Genomic DNA, 18466 nt, shown 5'->3' with positions numbered 1-18466 from the left:
AAAGCACACCAATTTCTACCCCAGTGTCTATGAAGCACTTTGCGATGTCTCTAAAAAGTGCGATGAGGTGACACATTGTGCAAGTCTTTTTTCTGTTTTAGTGCACAGTAGGAATTCCTGTGCAGGACTTGATGTGTGTTTTTTTCCCCCCTGGCTGGAGGGTCTAGAACGAGGGGGCATAGTCTCAGGATAAGGGGTCGGCTATTTAGGACTGAGATGAGACATTTCTTCACTCACAGGGTTGTGAATCTTTGAAATTCTGTACCACAGAGAGCTGTGGATGTTCAGTCATTGAGTATATTCAAGGCTGAGATCGATAGACTTTTGGATTCTAAGGGAATCAAGGGATATGGGGATCGGGCGGGAAGGTGGAGTTGAGGTCGAAGATCAGCCATGGTCTTATTGAAGGGCCATATGGCCAACTCCTGCTCCTATTTCTTATTTCTTAATAAAATCATTAGGACCACTAAACAGACATAGTGACCTCCTCACCCAAATTCCTGGTGTTGACTCCTGATCTCATGAAGCTGTGCACTGGGAGTGCTACATTGTAAAATGTTTTTCTTGATTTTGGACTGGTTACATCATTTTGCCTCCAGAGGTGAATGATGCTCTAGTTCATTTCAGTTTTCACTTGAGTACATTTAGGAACATAGGAACAGGAGTAGGTGGTTATTCAGCCCCTTGAGCCTGTTCCGCCATTCAATCAGATCATGGTGGATCTGTACCTTAACTCCATTTACCTGTCTTTGTTCCATATCCCTTGCCCAACAAAAATCTAGCGATCTCTGTCTTGAAAATTCAATTAACCCAGCATCAACAGCCTTTTGGAGGAGTGAGTTCCAAAATTTCCACTACCCTTTGTGTGAAAAAGTGCTTCCTGATTTTACGCCTAAATTTTCTAGCTTTCATTTTAAGATTACAACCCCTTGGTTTTGGAATCAGAAAAAATAATTTATCTCCATCTACTCTATCAAATCCCTCAATCATTTTAAACACCTTCTAAACTCCAGGAAATACAAACCAAGTTTATGCAACCTGCCCACATCATTTATCCCTTTAAGCCCTCCAATTCCATGCGCTCTCATTTTTGCTAATAATCTCTTGTTTGGAACCTCTCTTGCCTGAGCCCACGTCCATCCTAGTCTCAAACTGCAATGAAAATGTCTGTTTTTGCTAAGAGCTGTGTGTAGTACTTGTAATCTGTGTGGAAAAACAAAGATAAAGAGGGAGAAATAAATAATTAGAATGCTAGACAAGTTAGAGAGAGTTTTTACTTTTATCTTTTCTTGTTAGCAACATCACAGAAAGTTGACCAGAATAAAGTAACAAAGTACTAATTACAAACATTTAAAGCCTGTTATAACAATGGCCTTCATTGCAGCTCAATATACATTTTTTTATTACAATACCAGATATGGGACAAATCAGTTACTCTTCTCTTCTTAGGCAGTCCCTCGGAACCGAGGAGGACTTGCTTCCACATTAAAAATGAGTTCTCAGGTGACTGATGAGTCCAATGCGGGACCTACAGTCTCTGTCACGGGTGGGGCAGACGGTGGTTGAAGGGGCGGGTGGGTGGGGTGCTTGGGTTGACGTGCGCTCCTTGCGCTTGGCTTCCACTTGCTCCCAGCGAAGAGACTCTAGGTGTTCGGCGCCTTCCCGGATGCTTCTCCTCCACTTTGTGCAGTCTTGGGCCAGGGATTCCCAGGTGTCGGTGGGGATGTTACACTTTTTCAAGGCGGCTTTGAGGGTGTTCTTGAAGCATTTCCTCTGCCCACCTGGGGCTCTCTTGTAGAGCGCTTGTTTTGGGAGTCTTGTATCGGGCATGCAGACAATGTGACCCGTCCATCGGAGCTGATCGAGCGTGGTCAAAGCTTCGATGCTGGGGATGTTGGCCTGAGCCAGAACACTGATGCTGGTGTGCCTATCCTGCCAATGGATTTGCAGGATCTTGCAGAGGCAGCGTTGGTGGTACCTCTCCAGTGCTTTGAGGTGCCTGCTGTACATGGTCCATGTCTCTGAGGCATACAGCAAGGCGGGTATCACTGCTGCTCTGTAGACCATGAGCTTAGTGCTGGGTTTGAGGTCCTGGTCTTCAAACACTCTCATCCTCAGGCGACCGAAGGCTGCACTGGCACACTGAAGGCGGTGTTGGACTTCGTCGTCGACGTCTGCCCTTGTTGACAGTAGGCTCCCGAGGTATGGAAAGTGGTCCACGTTGTCCAGGGCCTTATCATGGATTTTGATAATTGGGGGGCAGTACTGTGTGATGGGGGCAGGTTGGTAGAGGACCTTTGTCTTATGGATGTTTAGTGTAAGGCCCATGCTCTCGTACGCTTCGGTGAAGGTGTTGACGATGGTTTGGAGTTCGACCTCCGAGGAAATCAGTTACTAGGGTAGAAATGACTCTATTATTTTAACAAAGGTGTAAACCAATTTAAAATGGGATTAACTTCTAATAATGCAATGAAGAGAGGAATTTAATACAGACACAATGGCCTGGAAATTGCAGTCGGAGGCTTGCCGCCCGCGTACGCCTCCGAGCCGCAAGAAAACTACGTACTTACCTTGTGTCTCCAGAGCTTCGGACTCTTGCGGTCCTGGGCCAGCAGGCGTACGTACAGGCCCATGCTTCCCTGGGGTGCGTGCGGGTCCCCACAAGCATAATAGGAATCATCTAATAAATACAATTTCACCCCACTGAAATAAAAAATAAATAATCGCAGGTTAAAAATTAATTAAAATACCCTTTAATTAAACATTTAAATAAAAACTTTATTTTTTGAAAAAGAAATTTAAACATTTTTAAACTGGGCAACATTGGCCCAGAAATTCGGGTCGGGGGCTTCCTGCGGGTGCAAGCCCCCAACCTGCACTTATCTTGCGCGCCGGCAGTTGAGCTGTAGGGCCCCGTGGAATTCCGATCCGGGGCCTGGCCCAGCTGCCGGCGCGCAGTGCTTGCGTGTCCCAGGGCGCAGTTAGTTCGATGCATCCCCTGCGATCATGTGGGCCATGGGCAGCCAATCGGAGGAGGGAAAAGCCCATTCATAAGTCTTGACAGGAAGAGCTGTCAAGACTTATAAATACTACGGCCCCAAAATAGCAGTAAACCTTCAAATAATTTTTTTTTCAAATCACATTTTTTAAATAAACTATAAATTACATTAAATAACTATTTTAAACAATAATTTAAATTTAAAAAAAAATAATTTTATTTTCTAACAGGGCTAAAAATAAACTTACCTTGCTTTAAAGTATTTAAAAATAATAAACCTGTGGAAAAAATGTTTTAATTTTAATTTTAATTAATTGACCACTTACCTTGTAAAAAGCAGGCCTTACGCCTGCTTTTTAAATTTCTAAATTCTAAAGACTTACCCTCACGGAAAAACCTGTGTTTTAAAAAAAAACGTAAGTTCAAAGCGCACGCGCAGAATCCCCTGCGCACGCGTTCGACCTCTGAACCCCTTTGTTCAGAGGAACGGAAGTGCCGGTTTCCCGCGCATGCGCAGTGCATGCACGAAACCGGCACTTCCATCGGGCTTACGGGTGAGTACCCAGCGCGTACATAAACAAAAACACTATCTGAAATTGCTCTGTCCTACAATAAAATAAGTTTTATTCTTTGAACAAAATCTTCAACAGAGCATGTAACTTTGATTATGTCAACCTAAACTAATTTTGAATGTAAGTGAATGTTTTAAATCAGTTAAAAAAATGTATTTTAACATTTATTTTAACCCTTACACTGGTAAAAGAAGGCCTTAAGCCTTCGCTGGGCAGTCGTTGGGCCCAACTCTGCACCAGCGAAAGTGAATTTCCATCGGATGGGTAAAATCTGTCAAGAAGAAACTTGACAGACCACAAGTTCCGGGTTTTTGCGCATAAGAACATAAGAAATAGGAGCAGGAGTAGGCCATTTGGCCCCTCGTGCCTGCTCCGCCATTTAATGAGATCATGGCTGATCCGATTTTGGCCTCAACTCCACTTTCCTGCCTGCTCCCCATAACCCTCGACTCCCCTGTTGCTCAAAAATCTGTCTATCTCAGCCTTGAATATATTCAATGACTCATCTTCCACAGCGCTCTGGGGTAAAGAATTCCAAAGATTCACAACACTCAGAGAAGAAATTCCTCCTCATCTCTGTCTTAAATGGGTGACCCCTTATTCTGAGACTATGCTCCCTCGTTCTAGATTCCCCCACGAGGGGAAACATCCTGTCAGCATCTACCCTGTCCAACCCCCTCAGAATCTTATATGTTTCAATAAGATCACCTCTCATTCTTCTAAACTTCAATGAGTATAGGCTCAACCTATCCTCATAAGACAACCCTTCCATCCCAGGAATCAACCTAGTGACCCTTCTCTGAACTGCCTCCAATGCAAGTATATCCCTCCTTAAATAAGGGGACCAAAACTGTACGCAGTACTCTAGGTGTGGTCTCACCAGCGCCCTGTATAGTTGTAGCAAGACTTCCCTACTTTTATACTTCACCCTCCTTGAAATAAAGGCCAACATTCCATTTGCCTTCCTAATTAGTTGCTGCACCTGCATGTTAACTTTTTGTGTTTCATGTACGAGGACACCCAGATCCCTCTGTACCACCGCATTCTATAGTCTTTCTCAATTTAAATAATATTTTTCTTTTCTATTTTTCCTACCAAAGTGGATAACTTCACATTTTCCCACATTATACTCCATCTGCCAAATTCTTGCCCACTCACTTAGCCTATCTATATCCCTTTGCAGACTCTTTGGGCTCGAATTTCATCGGGCCGTTGAGGCAGGATTGGAGGCATGTGGGGGGTTAAAATTGCAAAAACTGGTGGGCGGGTTGCGGGTGGGCCCAATCCCACCTCCAAGCAATTTTCATTAAATCGTGTCTACTGGTCTGGTCTCCGTCCCGCCTCCAAGAGGCGGGATAGGCCGTTAAGGCCCTTAACAAGCACTAAATTGCCTCTACAATGCCATTTTGATAGGCCTTGGTGATTTTAACCCTTTTCCCACATGAATCACGCCTGTTCTGAAACACGATGGTGAAACCTGGCGGTAGCACAATTGGATTGCTGACTATCAGCTGCAGCTCAACCATTAAATAGGAGATTTGATCAGCCATCATTTGCAGGTGGCAGGACTTTGTTGTCTCAGGTCTGTGGGAACTTTTAGAAGGCATAACCACAGCTGTGGCAGTGTGGAGCCTGACACCCATCTCCAGTGTGACCTCCTGGGAAACCCCTCTCACCACCTTGACTGAGCGCTTCCTCAACTGAGGCATATACCAGAAGCATGGGAGGCATTTATTTCCTTCCCTTCTGGACATCAGATGAGGATGAAGACCAGCCGCGGCACCAGCAGAACCATGAACAACAGCAGCAGCAACAACAGGAGCGCCAAGCTGCTGCTCACCCACCTGAAGCTGCACAGGCCAGAAGGGGCCAGCGCATGGAAGCCTGTCGGCGCAGGAGATACCCCCCAAACAGGGTCTACAGACACAGGGTCAGCTACCTCAACACGTCTGAGCAGCAGTGCCAAAGGCGGCTCCGACTTTCGCGAGAGGTAGTGGGTGACATCTGCGCAATGCTGCAACAAGACCTGGAGCCCAAAGGATCAGGTGGACAACCCTTACCAGTGGCCGTCAAAGTCACCACCGCACTTAACTTTTTTGCCTCAGGCTCATTCCAGGGATCAGCAGCAGACATTAGCGGCATCTCCCAGGCGGCCGCACACACTTGCATCACGCACGTAACCGATGCCCTCTTTGCCATCGCGCACAATCACATCCATTTCACCAAGGATCAAGCAAGTGTCATGACGCGTGCGGTTGGATTAGCTAATCTGGCAGGCTTTCCAAGGGTGCAGGGCGTCGTTGACTGCACACATGTGGCCCTTAAGGCACCCCATCGCAATCCAGGTATTTTTGTCAATCGCAAGGGCTTCCACTCCCTTAACGTTCAGCTGGTGTGCGACCACAAGAAGGAAATTTTGCATGTTTGTGCCAAGTACCCTGGCAGTTGCCATGACTCCTTCATACTGCGCCAGTCTAGTGTGCCTCCGCTATTCAGTCCGCCAGACCAACTTAACGGATGGCTACTTGGAGACCAGGGCTATCCCCTGAAGATGTGGCTAATGACGCCATTGAGGAGACCATCCAACGAAGCTGAGGAGAGCTACAGCTCCAGCCACATGTCCACCAGAGCCATTATTGAGCAAACCCTCGGTTTGCTGAAGATGCGCTTCAGATGCCTGGATAGATCAGGTGGAGCCCTGCAGTACTCGGCAGCCAGGGTCTCCAGAATCGTTGTGGTTTGCTGTGCACTTCACAACATGGCACAGCGACGTGGCTTGCAGATTCCTGAGTACTAAGTGGCTCGTCACATATCCTCCTCAGATGGGGAGGAGGAGAATGAAAACGAACATCTTGCAGAGGCCCATCAACCAGCAGCATGAGTCTTGAGGCTCATGCTCTTCCTCCTGGACAGTGGGGACGGGTGCTTGCGATGGTCCTGTGGGGGAGTAAAGGAAAGAGTCAGAGATGTAAGGCCAAGGTTACATGCACATTGCATATTGCAGATGATCATAAGTCCATCTGTTCGAGCTTCAGAATCATTATCAGCGACTCATGCAATGTCATTGAGGGCGATGGAAAACTATTCTGTCACCAGCTTGCTGTGATGCACCCGTCTGTCCGTCCCCCACTTGGGAATCTTCCTCCACTCCCACGATCTCCAGGACCGCCTCCTCCCAGGTGGTGAGCTGGGCTACTGAGGATGGCCCTCCTCCTGTCCTCACTCTTTCCCTCTTATTGTCATAGAGTCATAGAGAGTCATAGAGTAATACAGCACGGATAGAGGCCCTTCGGCCCATCGTGTCCGCGCCGGCCATCAAGCCCTGTCTAATCTAATCCCATATTCCAGCATTTGGCCCGTAGCCTTGTATGCTATGGCATTTCAAGTGCACATCCAAATGCTTCTTAAATGTTGTGAGGGTTTCTGCCTCCACAACCCTTTCAGGCAGTGAGTTCCAGACTCCAACCACCCTCTGGGTGAAAAAGTTCTTTCTCAAATCCCCTCTAAACCTCCCGCCCTTTACCTTGAATCTATGCCCCCTAGTTATCGACCCCTCTACTAAGGGAAAAAGCTCCTCAGCATCCATCCTATCTATGCCCCTCATAATTTTGTACACCTCAATCATGTCCCCCCTCAGCCTCCTCAGCTCCAAGGAAAACAAACCCAACCTGCCCAGTCTCTCTTCATAGCTGAAGCGCTCCAGCCCTGGTAACATCCTGGTGAACCTCCTCTGCACCCTCTCTAACGCGATCACATCCTTCCTGTAGTGTGGCGACCAGAACTGCACACAATATTCCAGCTGTGGCCTAACCAGTGTTTTATACAGCTCCATCATAACCTCCTTGCTCTTATATTCAATGCCTCGGCTAATGAAGGCAAGTATCCCATATGCCTTTTTTACCACCTTATCCACCTGTTCCGCCGCCTTCAGGGATCTGTGTACTTGCACACCCAGATCCCTCTGACCCTCCGTCTTGCCTAGGGTCTTTCCATTCATTGTGTATTCCTTTGCCTTGTTAGTCCCCCCAAAGTGCATCACCTCGCACTTTTCCGGGTTAAATTCCATTTGCCACTGTTCCGCCCATCTGACCAACCCATCTATATCGTCCTGCAGACTGAGGCTACCCTCCTCGCTATTTACCACCCTACCAATTTTTGTATCATCCGCGAACTTACTGATCATACCCTTTACATTCATATCCAAGTCATTAATGTAGACCACAAACAGCAAGGGACCCAGCACCGATCCCTGTGGTACCCCACTGGCCACAGGCTTCCAGTCACAAAAACAACCTTCGACCATCACCCTCTGCCTTCTGCCACTAAGCCAGTTTTGTATCCAATGTGCCAAGGCACCCTGGATTCCATGGGCTCTTACCTTCTTGACCAGTCTCCTGTGCGGGACTTTATCGAAGGCCTTACTGAAATTATTGTGAGCTCTCTTTTCCTGCAATGAGCGAGACAAGTGGAGTTTGAGAGAATGAAGGAGTGAGTGTAGAGAATCCATAGCATAGATGCTTAGAAGGAGAAAAAGGAGTGAGGTGGCAAGACCAAGGGCCCTCCCTGTGTGTTGTAATTGTAGCACAGTGATGGGGAGTGTGAGAGCTGCATAGTCGAATAGTTAGGTGAATGTGACCATGGAGAGAGAGGGAATGGGTAAGGGTGCATGGATGTCAGCGTCAAGTGGGATGTGGAGGAAGAGATTGCTAAAGCTGAGTGCTGGTGAGGAGAGGCAATGGGGATCAGATTGAGGGTGATGGGAAATTCATACTCACTTTTCCAGTGCGCAGAAGGTCATGAAACCTCTTGCTGCACTGAAGCCAGGTTCTGCGGGTTATTGACAAAGAGTTGACCTCCTCTGCCACCTGGATCCACACAGCCTTGGTTTGCTGGGGAGGCTTCTTCCTCCCTGAAGAAGGGAAGAGCACCTCTTTATTTGCTCTTGCTCCCTCTACTAAAGCCTGCAGGGCAACGTCATCAAAGCGGGGTGCAGACCTAGGTCTCTGGCTGGCCATTCTTCCTGCAGGTGCCTCTAACATGCAAGGCCAAAAGCTTGGCAGTCTGCAGAAGAAGCAAGGCTTGTTGCAGACCATAAATGCAGCAGCAATGATGATGTCATTGGAGGCGACTTTCAGACTGGAAAAACTCATTGGCCGTGGGTTTCCACACGGTGGATCTCAATTGGCCAATTAAGTTAAAATGGCATCATTTTCCCAGATCGATTTAGAATCGGGTGGCTAACACGAAATGCGAATTACACGACCCCAGCCCGCCCCAGTATCAAAATCCAGCCATGTCCTCCTCACAAAATGCTTTCCCACCTATCTTTGTATCGTCCGCAAATTTGGCTATAATACACTCGCTTCCTTCATCCAAGTCATTAATATAGATTGAAAATAGTCGCATGCGGAAACCCGGAACTTGCGGGCACTCACGACAGCGTACGCTATCATAGGCCCTGTAAAATCCGGGCCATTAATTGCTCACACAATAATATCGGTAGCAGTACTGCACCAAGTACATCAAACAATTTAGAATCATAGAAAGTTACAGCACGGAAGGAGGCCATTTCGGCCCATCGTGTCCGCTTCGGCCAACAAAGAGCAAGCCAGCCTGATCCCACTTCCCAGCTCTTGGTCCGTAGCCCTGCAGGTTACAGCATCCCAAGTGCACATCCAAGTACTTTTTAAATGTGGTTAGGGTTCCTGCCTCTACCACCCTTTCAGGCAGTGAGTTCCAGACCCCCACAACCCTCTGGATGAAGAAATATCCCCTCTAAACCTTCGAACAATTATTTTAAATCTGTGCCCCCTGGTTTTTGACCCCTCTGCTAAGGGAAATAGGTCCTTTCTATCCACTTTATCTATGCCCTCATAATTTTATACACCTCAATAAGGTCTCCGCTCAGCCTCCTCCATTCCAAGGAAAATAGACCCAGCCTATCCAGTCTTTCCTCATAGCTAAGATTCTCTACTCCCGGCAACATCCTTGTAAATCTCCTCTGTACCCTCTCTAGTGCAGTCACATCTTTCCTGTAATGTGGTGACCAGAACTGCACGCAGTACTCTAGCTGAGGCCTAACTAGTGTTTTATACAGTTGAAGCATAACACCCCTGCTCTTGTATTCTACGCCACGGCTAATAAAGGCAAGCATTCCGTATGCCGCCTTAACCACCTTATCTACCTGGCCTGCTACCTTCAGGGATCTGTGGACATGCACTCCAAGGTCACTTTGTTCCTCTACACTACTCAGTGTCCTACCATTTTATGTGTATTCCCTTTCCTTGTTAGCCCACCCCAAATGCATTAACTCACACTTCTCCGGATTGAATTCCATTTGCCTCTGTTCTGCCCACCTGACCAATTTATTGATATCTTCCTGCAGTCTACAGCTTCCTTCTTCAGTATCAACCACACAGCCCATTTTACTATCATCTGCAAACTTCTTAATCATACCCCCTATATTCAAGTCTAGATCATTGATATATACCACGAAAAGCAAGGACCGAGTACTGAGCCCTGCGGAACCCCACTGGAAACAGCCTTCCAGTCACAAAAACACCCATCAACCATTACCCTCTGCTTCCTGTCTCCGAGCCAGTTTTGAATCCAACTTGACACTTTGCCCTGGATCCCATGGGGTTTTAACTTTGTGACCAGTCTGCCATGTGGAACCTTATCAAAAGCCTTGCTAAAGTCCATATACACTACATCAAACGCACTGCCCTCATCTACCCTCCTTGTTACCTCCTCAAAAAATTCAATCAAGCTTGTCAGACACGACCTTCCCTTAACAAATCCGTGCTGACTATCCTTGATTAATCTGTGTCTTTCTAAATGAAGATTTATCCTGTCCTTCAGAATTCTTTCCAATAATTTTCCCACCACCGAGGTTAGGCTGACTGGCCTGTAATTACTCTGCCTATCCTTTTCTCCCTTTTTAAACACGGGTACCACATTAGCAGTCCTCCGGCACCACACTTGAAGCCAGAGAGGATTGAAAAATGATGGTCAGGGCCTCTGCTATTTCCTCTCTTGCTTCGCTTAATAGCCTGGGATACATTTCATCCAGGCCTGGGGATTTATCTACTTTTAAAGCTGCTAAACCCCTTCATACTTCCTCTCTCACTGTTTATTTCATCTAACACTCCTCCTCCGATAGCAATGTCTGCTTCGCCCCTCTCCTTTGTGAAAACAGACGCAAGGTATTCATTAAGAACCCTACCGACGTCTCCCGCCTCCACACACAGATTACCCTCATGATCTCTAATAGGCCCTATCCTTTCTTTAGTTATCCTCTTACTCTTAATATATTTACAAAACATCTTTGGGTTTTCCTTGATTTTACTTGCCAAGAATTTTTCATGCTCTCTCTTTTTCCTAATATCCTTTTTAATTGCACCCCTGCACTTTCTGTACTCTAAAGATTCTGGAGTATTTAGCCCTCGGTATCTGTCATACGCCTCCCTTTTTTTCTTTATCCTACCCTGTATGTCTCTAGACATTCAGGGGGCTCTAGATTTGTTAGTCCCACCTTTTTTCTTTAAGGGCACATATTTGGTCTGAACCCTTCGGATCTCCTCCTTGAATACCTCCCACTGCTCTGACACTGATTTACCTTCAAGTAGCTGTTTCCAGTCCACTTTGGCTAAATCCCCTCTGAGCTTAGCAAAACTTGCTTTTCCCCAATTTAGAATTTTTATTCCTGGTCTATCCTTGTCCTTTTCCATAACTACCTTAAATCTAACAGAATTATGGTCACTAGCACCAAAATGCTCTCCCACTGATACGCCTTCTACCTGCCCATTTTCATTCCCTAAAACTAAGTCCAGAACCGCTCCCTCCCTTGTTGGACTTGCTACATACTGGCTAAAAAAGGTCTCCTGGATGCATTTTAGGAATTCCACATGCTCTATACCCATCACACTAATTTTATCCCAGTTAATATTGGGGTAGTTGAAATCCCTTACTATTACTGCCCTATAGTTTTTGCACTTCTCAGAAATTTGTCTACAAAGTTGTTCTTCTATCTACCTCTCACTGTTTGGGGGTCTGTAGTACACTCCCAATAGTGTGATCGCCCCTTTTTTGTTTTTCAATTCGACCCATATGGCCTCGTTTGATGATCCCTCCAACATATCATCCCTCCTCACAGCTGTAATAGTTTCTTCAATCAATACCGCGACCCCCCCTCCCTTTTTACCTCCCTCTCTAATCCGTCTGAAAATCCTGTAACCAGGAATGTTGAGCTGCCATGCCTGCCCCTCTTTCAGCCACGTCTCTGAAATAGCTATAATATCATAGTCCCAAGTATCTACCTGTGCCCTCAGCTCATCTGCCTTGTTCGCTACACTCCTGGCATTGAAATATATACCATTTAGTACAGGCAAACCTCCTTGTTGACTACTATCTAGCCCTTGATTCCTCTGTCCTTCCAATTTACTTTCTACGTTTTTGTTTTCCAATTCCAGTTTTTCTTCCCTCCCTATTGACTCTATACTTAGGTTTCCATCCCCCTGCCAAGCTAGTTTAAACCCTCCCCAACAGCACTAGCAAACCCTCCCACGAGGATATTGGTCCCATTCCCGTTGAGGTGCAACCCATCTGGCTTGTAGAGGTCCCACCTCCCCCAGAAACGGTTCCAATTCCTCCGGAATCTAAAGCCCTCCTTCCTACACCATCTCTCCAGCCAAGCATTCATCTGCTCTATCTTCCTATTTCTGTACTCACTAGCACGTGGCACTGGTAGTAATCCGGAGATTACTACCTTTGAGGTCCTGCTTTTTAACCTCTTCTCTAGCTCCCTAAACTCTGCCTGCAGGACCTCATCCCGCTTCCTACCTATGTCGTTGGTACCGATATGGACCACGACCTCTGGCTGTTCACCCTCCCCCCCCCCCCCCCCCTCAGAATGCCCTGCAGCCAGTGACATCCATGACCCTGGATCCAGGGAGGCAACATACCATCCTGGAGTCACGTCTGTGGCCGCAGAAATGCCTGTCTGCTCCCCTAACTATTGAGTCCCCTATCACTATTGCTCTCCCTCTCCTCTTCCCCCCCTGCCTGTGCAGCTGAGCCTTCCATGGTGCTGTGGACTTGGCTCTGGCTGCACTCCCCAGAGGAACCATCGCCCTCACCAGTACTCAGCACCGAATACTGGTTGGTGAGCAAGATGGGCTCAGGAGACTCCTGCTCTACCTGCCTGGTGGTCCTCTTCTGTCTGACGGTCACCCATTCCCTTTCTGCCTGCATACTCTTAAGCTGCGGGGTGACCACCGCCCGAAACATGCTATCCACATAGCTCTCAGCCTCGCGAATGCACAGCAGTGACCGCAGCCGCTGCTCAAGCTCTGTAACCAGGTGCTCGAGCTGCTGTAGCTGGCGACACTTCCCGCACATGTGGTTGTCCAGACCACGGGAGGTGTCCAGGACTTCCCACATGGCACAGGATGTGCATTCCACGGGTGTGAGTTGCCCTGCCATACCTCTAATTAGCAGACTATTTACTAACCTAGCTGGAATAAACTTAAAAACTTTAAGAAAGCCAGGTAAAAACACTTACCAGATACTCACCAATCAGCTCCCTCTTTTTGAACGTTTAGTTTTTAATCCCGGCTCTTAATTTAAACCAAGATAAAGAGAGAAATACTGACCAACCAATCACTTCCCTGTTTTCCTGTGACGTCACTCCTTGTTTTTTGGACTCCTGGATTTTTTCCTCTCTGCTCCGGTTCCCAGCTCGGTGCGCTTCTCCTCGGCTGCTCGCAGTGAGTTCAGGCCTCTCTCCGACCGCGCTCTTTATTTACTGGCCTCTGCTCCGGTTCCTGGCTCGGTCCGCTCCTCCTCGGCTGCTCGCAGTGGATAAAATGTACAATTTTTGTCTCAACAAAACTTAACTTGTCATGTTGAAAGAAATCAAACTTAGATTCTGCCATTTCTCTAGGAACTGTTTGATGTAATTCTTGATGAAAATCAGCTGGAAGATGCCTGTGAGCACCTGTCTGACTATCTGGAAGCTTACTGGAGAGCTACCCACCCTCCTAGCAGCAATCCTCCCAACCCTCTCCTCAGCCGTACAATGGCCACTGCAGCTCTTCCTACAAGCCCAGCACCAGTCTCCAATCTACAGGTACAAGTTCTTGCTTCTCTCCAACCTAACCTTCATTTCTGGGAGTCAGAGGAAGATGGACAAAGCAAAGAGATTTGTGACAATCACATTGCACTAGAGATGAAGACATTTAATTACCTTCCAGCTTCAGGATAGAATCTAACTGAAGCTTTGTTGAAAAATGCTATTTCTTTTGCCAGCATCTCCTAATGGGCAGCAGCTTTGCATGAGAAAATCACTTTGTGGTAGTTGTGATTAATCATCAAAGTAAAGCTAACAAAGGAATGTTGAGTGGTTAAGGCATAAGCCTATTGGTCTATATTCTCACAGGTGGTTTCTTGACCCCAACGTGAAATAGACATCATAGACTTATGTGGTTCGAAGGCTGCATGCTTATTTAAAAAGCATTCCTAACCAGCAGGCTAATGTGGGTTCAATATGCAGATGTTTGAAGAGGGGATGTAGAATTAAGTTCATGCAGTATAGTACCCACAAGATCATAACATTTGATTTACTTTAACAATTTTCAGTATTAGCTTCACAGTACTAATTTAATTAACATTTGGATTGTTTTACTTGAAGACACTTTGACGGTAATTGCTTTGCTTCAGTAACCAAATGAAGATGCTTATTACATTAAAAAAGTTAGCAAAAGAAGACATTAACTTTAAACTATTAAATTTAGGTGAAAGCTGGGTTGTGTATAGTGCATGCATCTTCAGCCTAAGGTAATGTTTCTTAAATTGTGAAATTCTCACTAACTGGATTGTTGCATGGTGTGGTACTAACCAGGGTGAACAAAAACAGGGAGAGCAAAAACAGCTACGTTCAGGACCTGAGAGAACTGCTTCCCAGGAGGAAGAGAAACAACCAGAGCCAGTAAAAAAGTCCCAACACCGAACCTCTTCATCTACAAAGCACCACAATCACCGGGGCACTGCGAGTCGGGGCCTAGAGAGACAGGAAACATTTGATTCTGAAATGGAAGACAGCAGGGATTCTGTGTATATAGAACCAAATGGTGATTATACGGATAGTCATGGCGATCATTACAGCTCACACCAGGACCACAATCATACGGAAGATTTGCAAGGTGACAGCACCCACAGGCACAGAGAGTCGCGGCATCGTTCCAAGGAACAAGATCGAGAACAGGACCATAATGAACGCAACAAACAGCGCAGTCGGCATAAATCAAAGGATCGATATTGTGAAAAGGATGGGGATGTTGCGTCCAGAAAAAGAAATGACATCAGCGAGTGGAACGAGGATGTGTACATCCGCCAATAACTCTGCCTACACGACTCCTGTGTCCTTTTTAGTTTTGTGCGCGTAAAAGAAAAAGTACATATTTACCTGATTCGTCTGTTGTAAAAGTTATTGTACACTTTAGATTTCTTACAGTTGTTGTTGCCGCAGCATGGTAATAAATTCAACATATTTCATTTAAAAACATGGTACAATTACAGATCATCTCATGTTGTACTGTGCTCTTTGTGTTTTTGGTTTGGTTTTGATTGCTGCTGGCTGAACAATAACTGTTCCTATCAAACTACTGTTAATGTTCTTAAGCAACATATGTGGGGGGGGGGGGTGGAAATGAACCTCCTGTGTATTCAGGAAAGGTTGGATCATCACATAGTTTACTTTTTTTTCCCTCAAAAGTTTAATTTCTGCATGCATATCTTTTGTTTTTAAAAGAAATCTTTTCATGTTTAAAGACCACTTTGGCTTATACCTGTAGTTGGGTTGGGATTGGGAAATCTAGTCTTGCCTTACACGACAGAGGTAATTAAGAGAAAAGTATTTTATAAGTACTGGTACTATGTACTGTATATATAGTATCATTCTATTTGTACTCATAACATTTGGAAATCATTTACGAAAGAATATAGTTTTAACCACTATATCTGCTTCAGAGTCCTAATGATGTAGTTGCTCTTTTTAATCATGCCAACTACAATTGGCCTATTTTAGAAAATTTGTTGTTAATGCAGCTACTTTCATTTTTTTCCCCTCCCTAACTTTTAAAAATCAGAACACACAGATGCATGTATCATCAATCAGTGGGGTGGGAAATTCAATATATAAAATATATATATATATAGACATATATTGTTTAGGTTTTTTGCAAAATGAATAGTTTTAACTGGCAAGGCAGTGACCAGTTTACTTGATAAGTCTAAGTTATATACCAAATATTGAATATTTATGTAAGTTACAAGATTTTTTTGTTTAGGAATCGCCTGAGGTTTGTGGGGTTTCTTTCTTTGTAAAAACTATCCAATTTTTCCAAATGGCTTTGACTTATTGCTTAATGGGCGTAAAGATAAGCTGTTCTGGTTACTGTATATGCACATTTGTGGAATTTATTTTCAAAATCCAATTTGTAAGCATTTGTATATATACTTCATATTTGCCTTTGTAGATATTGACAGTAGGTGATCCTGTTGCACTGTTCAATGGAGTTATTTATTTAACTGTACAAATGGTGGCTGTACATGTTAACTTAACATGTAGAAATGCCATTTCATTAACAGGAACAATGTTCCATTGCTTCGGTTATGTGATGAAGAGACACATATACATAACTACATACACATACATAAATACACACACATGCCTACATACTTCCAGTCACTTTGCCTGAAATAGGTTGCTGCTTTTTCTTCCTGTTTCAACAATCACTAAAATTCTAAATGTTCTGGCACATGAGCTGTTTATTCTCTGCTCCAACTACCAAACCATTCATTTTCTTCAAAGTAGCAAAGTGCACCACGCTTGGATTTCAGATCTGTCGCTGCTTTTTACAACGCTTTTCCCCACACTTCCAATTTCCTACTTTGTTGTAGGAGGCCTGATTTGGATGCAGCTACTGACCGAATATGCGTTGGGCTTGCGTGTAAAAATAAACATCTGAAGAACAAAGAGCTAAACCTGAATTCTGGTGTTTGGAGGTTTTCAATTTTGCATTTTTAAAACCTTCAGTGGCAAAAATGTGGTAAAGATTAATTTGTATTAATGGGTACTTTGTAGCTGAATGTGTTTGTAGTCAGAGCCTTTAGTCTGAGTGTGTATATAATGTAAATTTGCCATAATTACCAGTACACCTTAGAATCACTCCAGCTCTTCTGATGTTTTAGTGGATATATAAGTGAGATATCAGAGGGGTATCATGGAACCATATCCAAGCATCAGTTTGTGCCTTCAGGGGAGGAAACTGAGAACAATTGAGATTAGAATCACTCCAGTCTCATTAATTACAGGTACTCTGTGTATATTGACTATCCAAAACAATAACACCTAAGCACTTAAGTCAATACAGCACTGAGTCATGGATACATTCGTTTTCAAAGACTCCCAGTCCAAGGAGAACTCATTTGAAAATAATTTCTGTGTCTGCTCCTGGTGCAGATACAGGAGAGCAACTCGCATAACTGGGTGTGGAGATCAGTGCACCTGATTTGTGCTGTTTAACTTTTCTGGCTATTGTCATGAAGCAAACATGCTGACCTCTGTACCCTATTGTCCAATCTGTCCTCTTGTCAATGAGGCACAACCAACTTATAACATTGACCCCATAACGGTTTTCATAACCTGACAACTGGAATAGTGGCAGCTCTTCAATCATTTACTGTACAATGATGAACCTGTTCAGAGGTGATCAACTGTAGGTACATCATCTACAGTAAAGTGAACAAAGTGGATGTTGGCTTGAAAACAGGGGGTGGGGGGAAACCCCTGGTTTAAAACTATATGGCATATTCTGAATAGTGTTATAATAGAGGCACAGTGATTTGACCCTGTTCTATCTTGGGTATTGGTGACATTTTAAAAGAACATCAAATGGAATTACAGGGTAATATTATCAGCCAGTCAACATTTCTAATAATGAAAACCACAAATGGTGCTTGAAGCTCTTCACAACAATGTCATGCTGGTCTTGGAATAACCGAGTCTTAAGTTTGAAAAACAAACATGTTAAATGTGTAAAATTATAAGAAAATACAAATTAAAGATGACCAATTTATGGTCCTGCAACTTATTATGTGTAGCAGTATCATGCCCAATTTATTTTCATCTTGATTTTCTGGTGAGGATATCAAATTCCCCCTTTTTTCTCCTCAGGAAGCAGCATCTATAACAAAAAAGGGTAGGAAGAATGCCAATGAGCCTCTGCCCATTCTACTTGGATAACAATTAGAAGGCAGCTGAGTGGAGTTCAAGGGGAAATGCACTGTTTTTTTTTCTCCCTTTCTCACAGAGACACCTGACCATTGTTCAGCATCTCCATACACTGATACAGTTGAGATTGGTAGAATGGGGAAATCAAACCCACATTTCCTACTATGGTGCTTCAACCTAACACTCATAGTGACACATTCACTTACGACACATGATCTAATAATGGGTCGATTGCAACAAATGAACAAGGCCACAGGACTAAGCTTTAACCTGCAATACATCAGCAAATGTGTTGCTCGACCATCGTGCGGTCACAATGAAGCCAATCGTCACTGACCTGTACTCATTTGAAATATCATTGCAATTGTCATCTTATTGTGGCATCGTCATCAACATTACTTTCATTTCAGGACTACTCAATTTTTCAGCTACTATAAAGTGAATGGTTCTAAAATGTAGTATAATGTGTCATTCACAATAAACAGCTCCTGCACTTTAATTGGCATAGGGCCTATTTATTGCCACCTTACACATTTGACAGACTGCTTGTTGTATGAAACCATCTAACAATATTAAAATTAAATGCAATGTTCAGGTTTGTTT

The 18466-nt window shown here is 44.7% G+C and overlaps 1 protein-coding gene and 1 long non-coding RNA gene across 8 annotated transcripts in view; one reads left to right on the top strand and one right to left on the bottom strand.

The window, feature by feature from the left end:
* The window catches only part of LOC147117127 (voltage-dependent L-type calcium channel subunit beta-2-like), a 269572-nt gene extending 254532 nt beyond the window's left edge, over nt 1-15040 (top strand). For all 7 annotated transcript variants that reach the window (XM_085987840.1, XM_085987843.1, XM_085987838.1 and 4 more), the window contains exons 12-13: nt 13514-13699; nt 14471-15040. In XM_085987840.1, the coding sequence (XP_085843966.1) occupies nt 13514-13699; nt 14471-14968 (684 nt within the window). In that variant the 3' untranslated portion in view covers nt 14969-15040. The remainder of the gene's footprint in view (nt 1-13513; nt 13700-14470) is intronic.
* On the bottom strand, nt 1267-16865 carry LOC147117126 (uncharacterized). The gene is made up of 3 exons (XR_015078378.1): nt 16781-16865; nt 2571-2703; nt 1267-2394 (listed from the first exon to the last, which is right to left on the bottom strand). It is a non-coding gene; the product is annotated as an uncharacterized LOC147117126 (long non-coding RNA).
* Nucleotides 16866-18466: the final 1601 nt, after the last annotated feature.

The sequence above is a fragment of the Somniosus microcephalus genome, chromosome 5, assembly GCF_052327205.1.
Source record: "Somniosus microcephalus isolate GS21.2 chromosome 5, FLI_Smic_1.0, whole genome shotgun sequence".
Lineage (NCBI taxonomy): Eukaryota > Metazoa > Chordata > Chondrichthyes > Squaliformes > Somniosidae > Somniosus > Somniosus microcephalus.
Note: the sequence above shows the minus strand (reverse complement) of the source record. Positions and strands in the feature narration are given on the sequence as shown.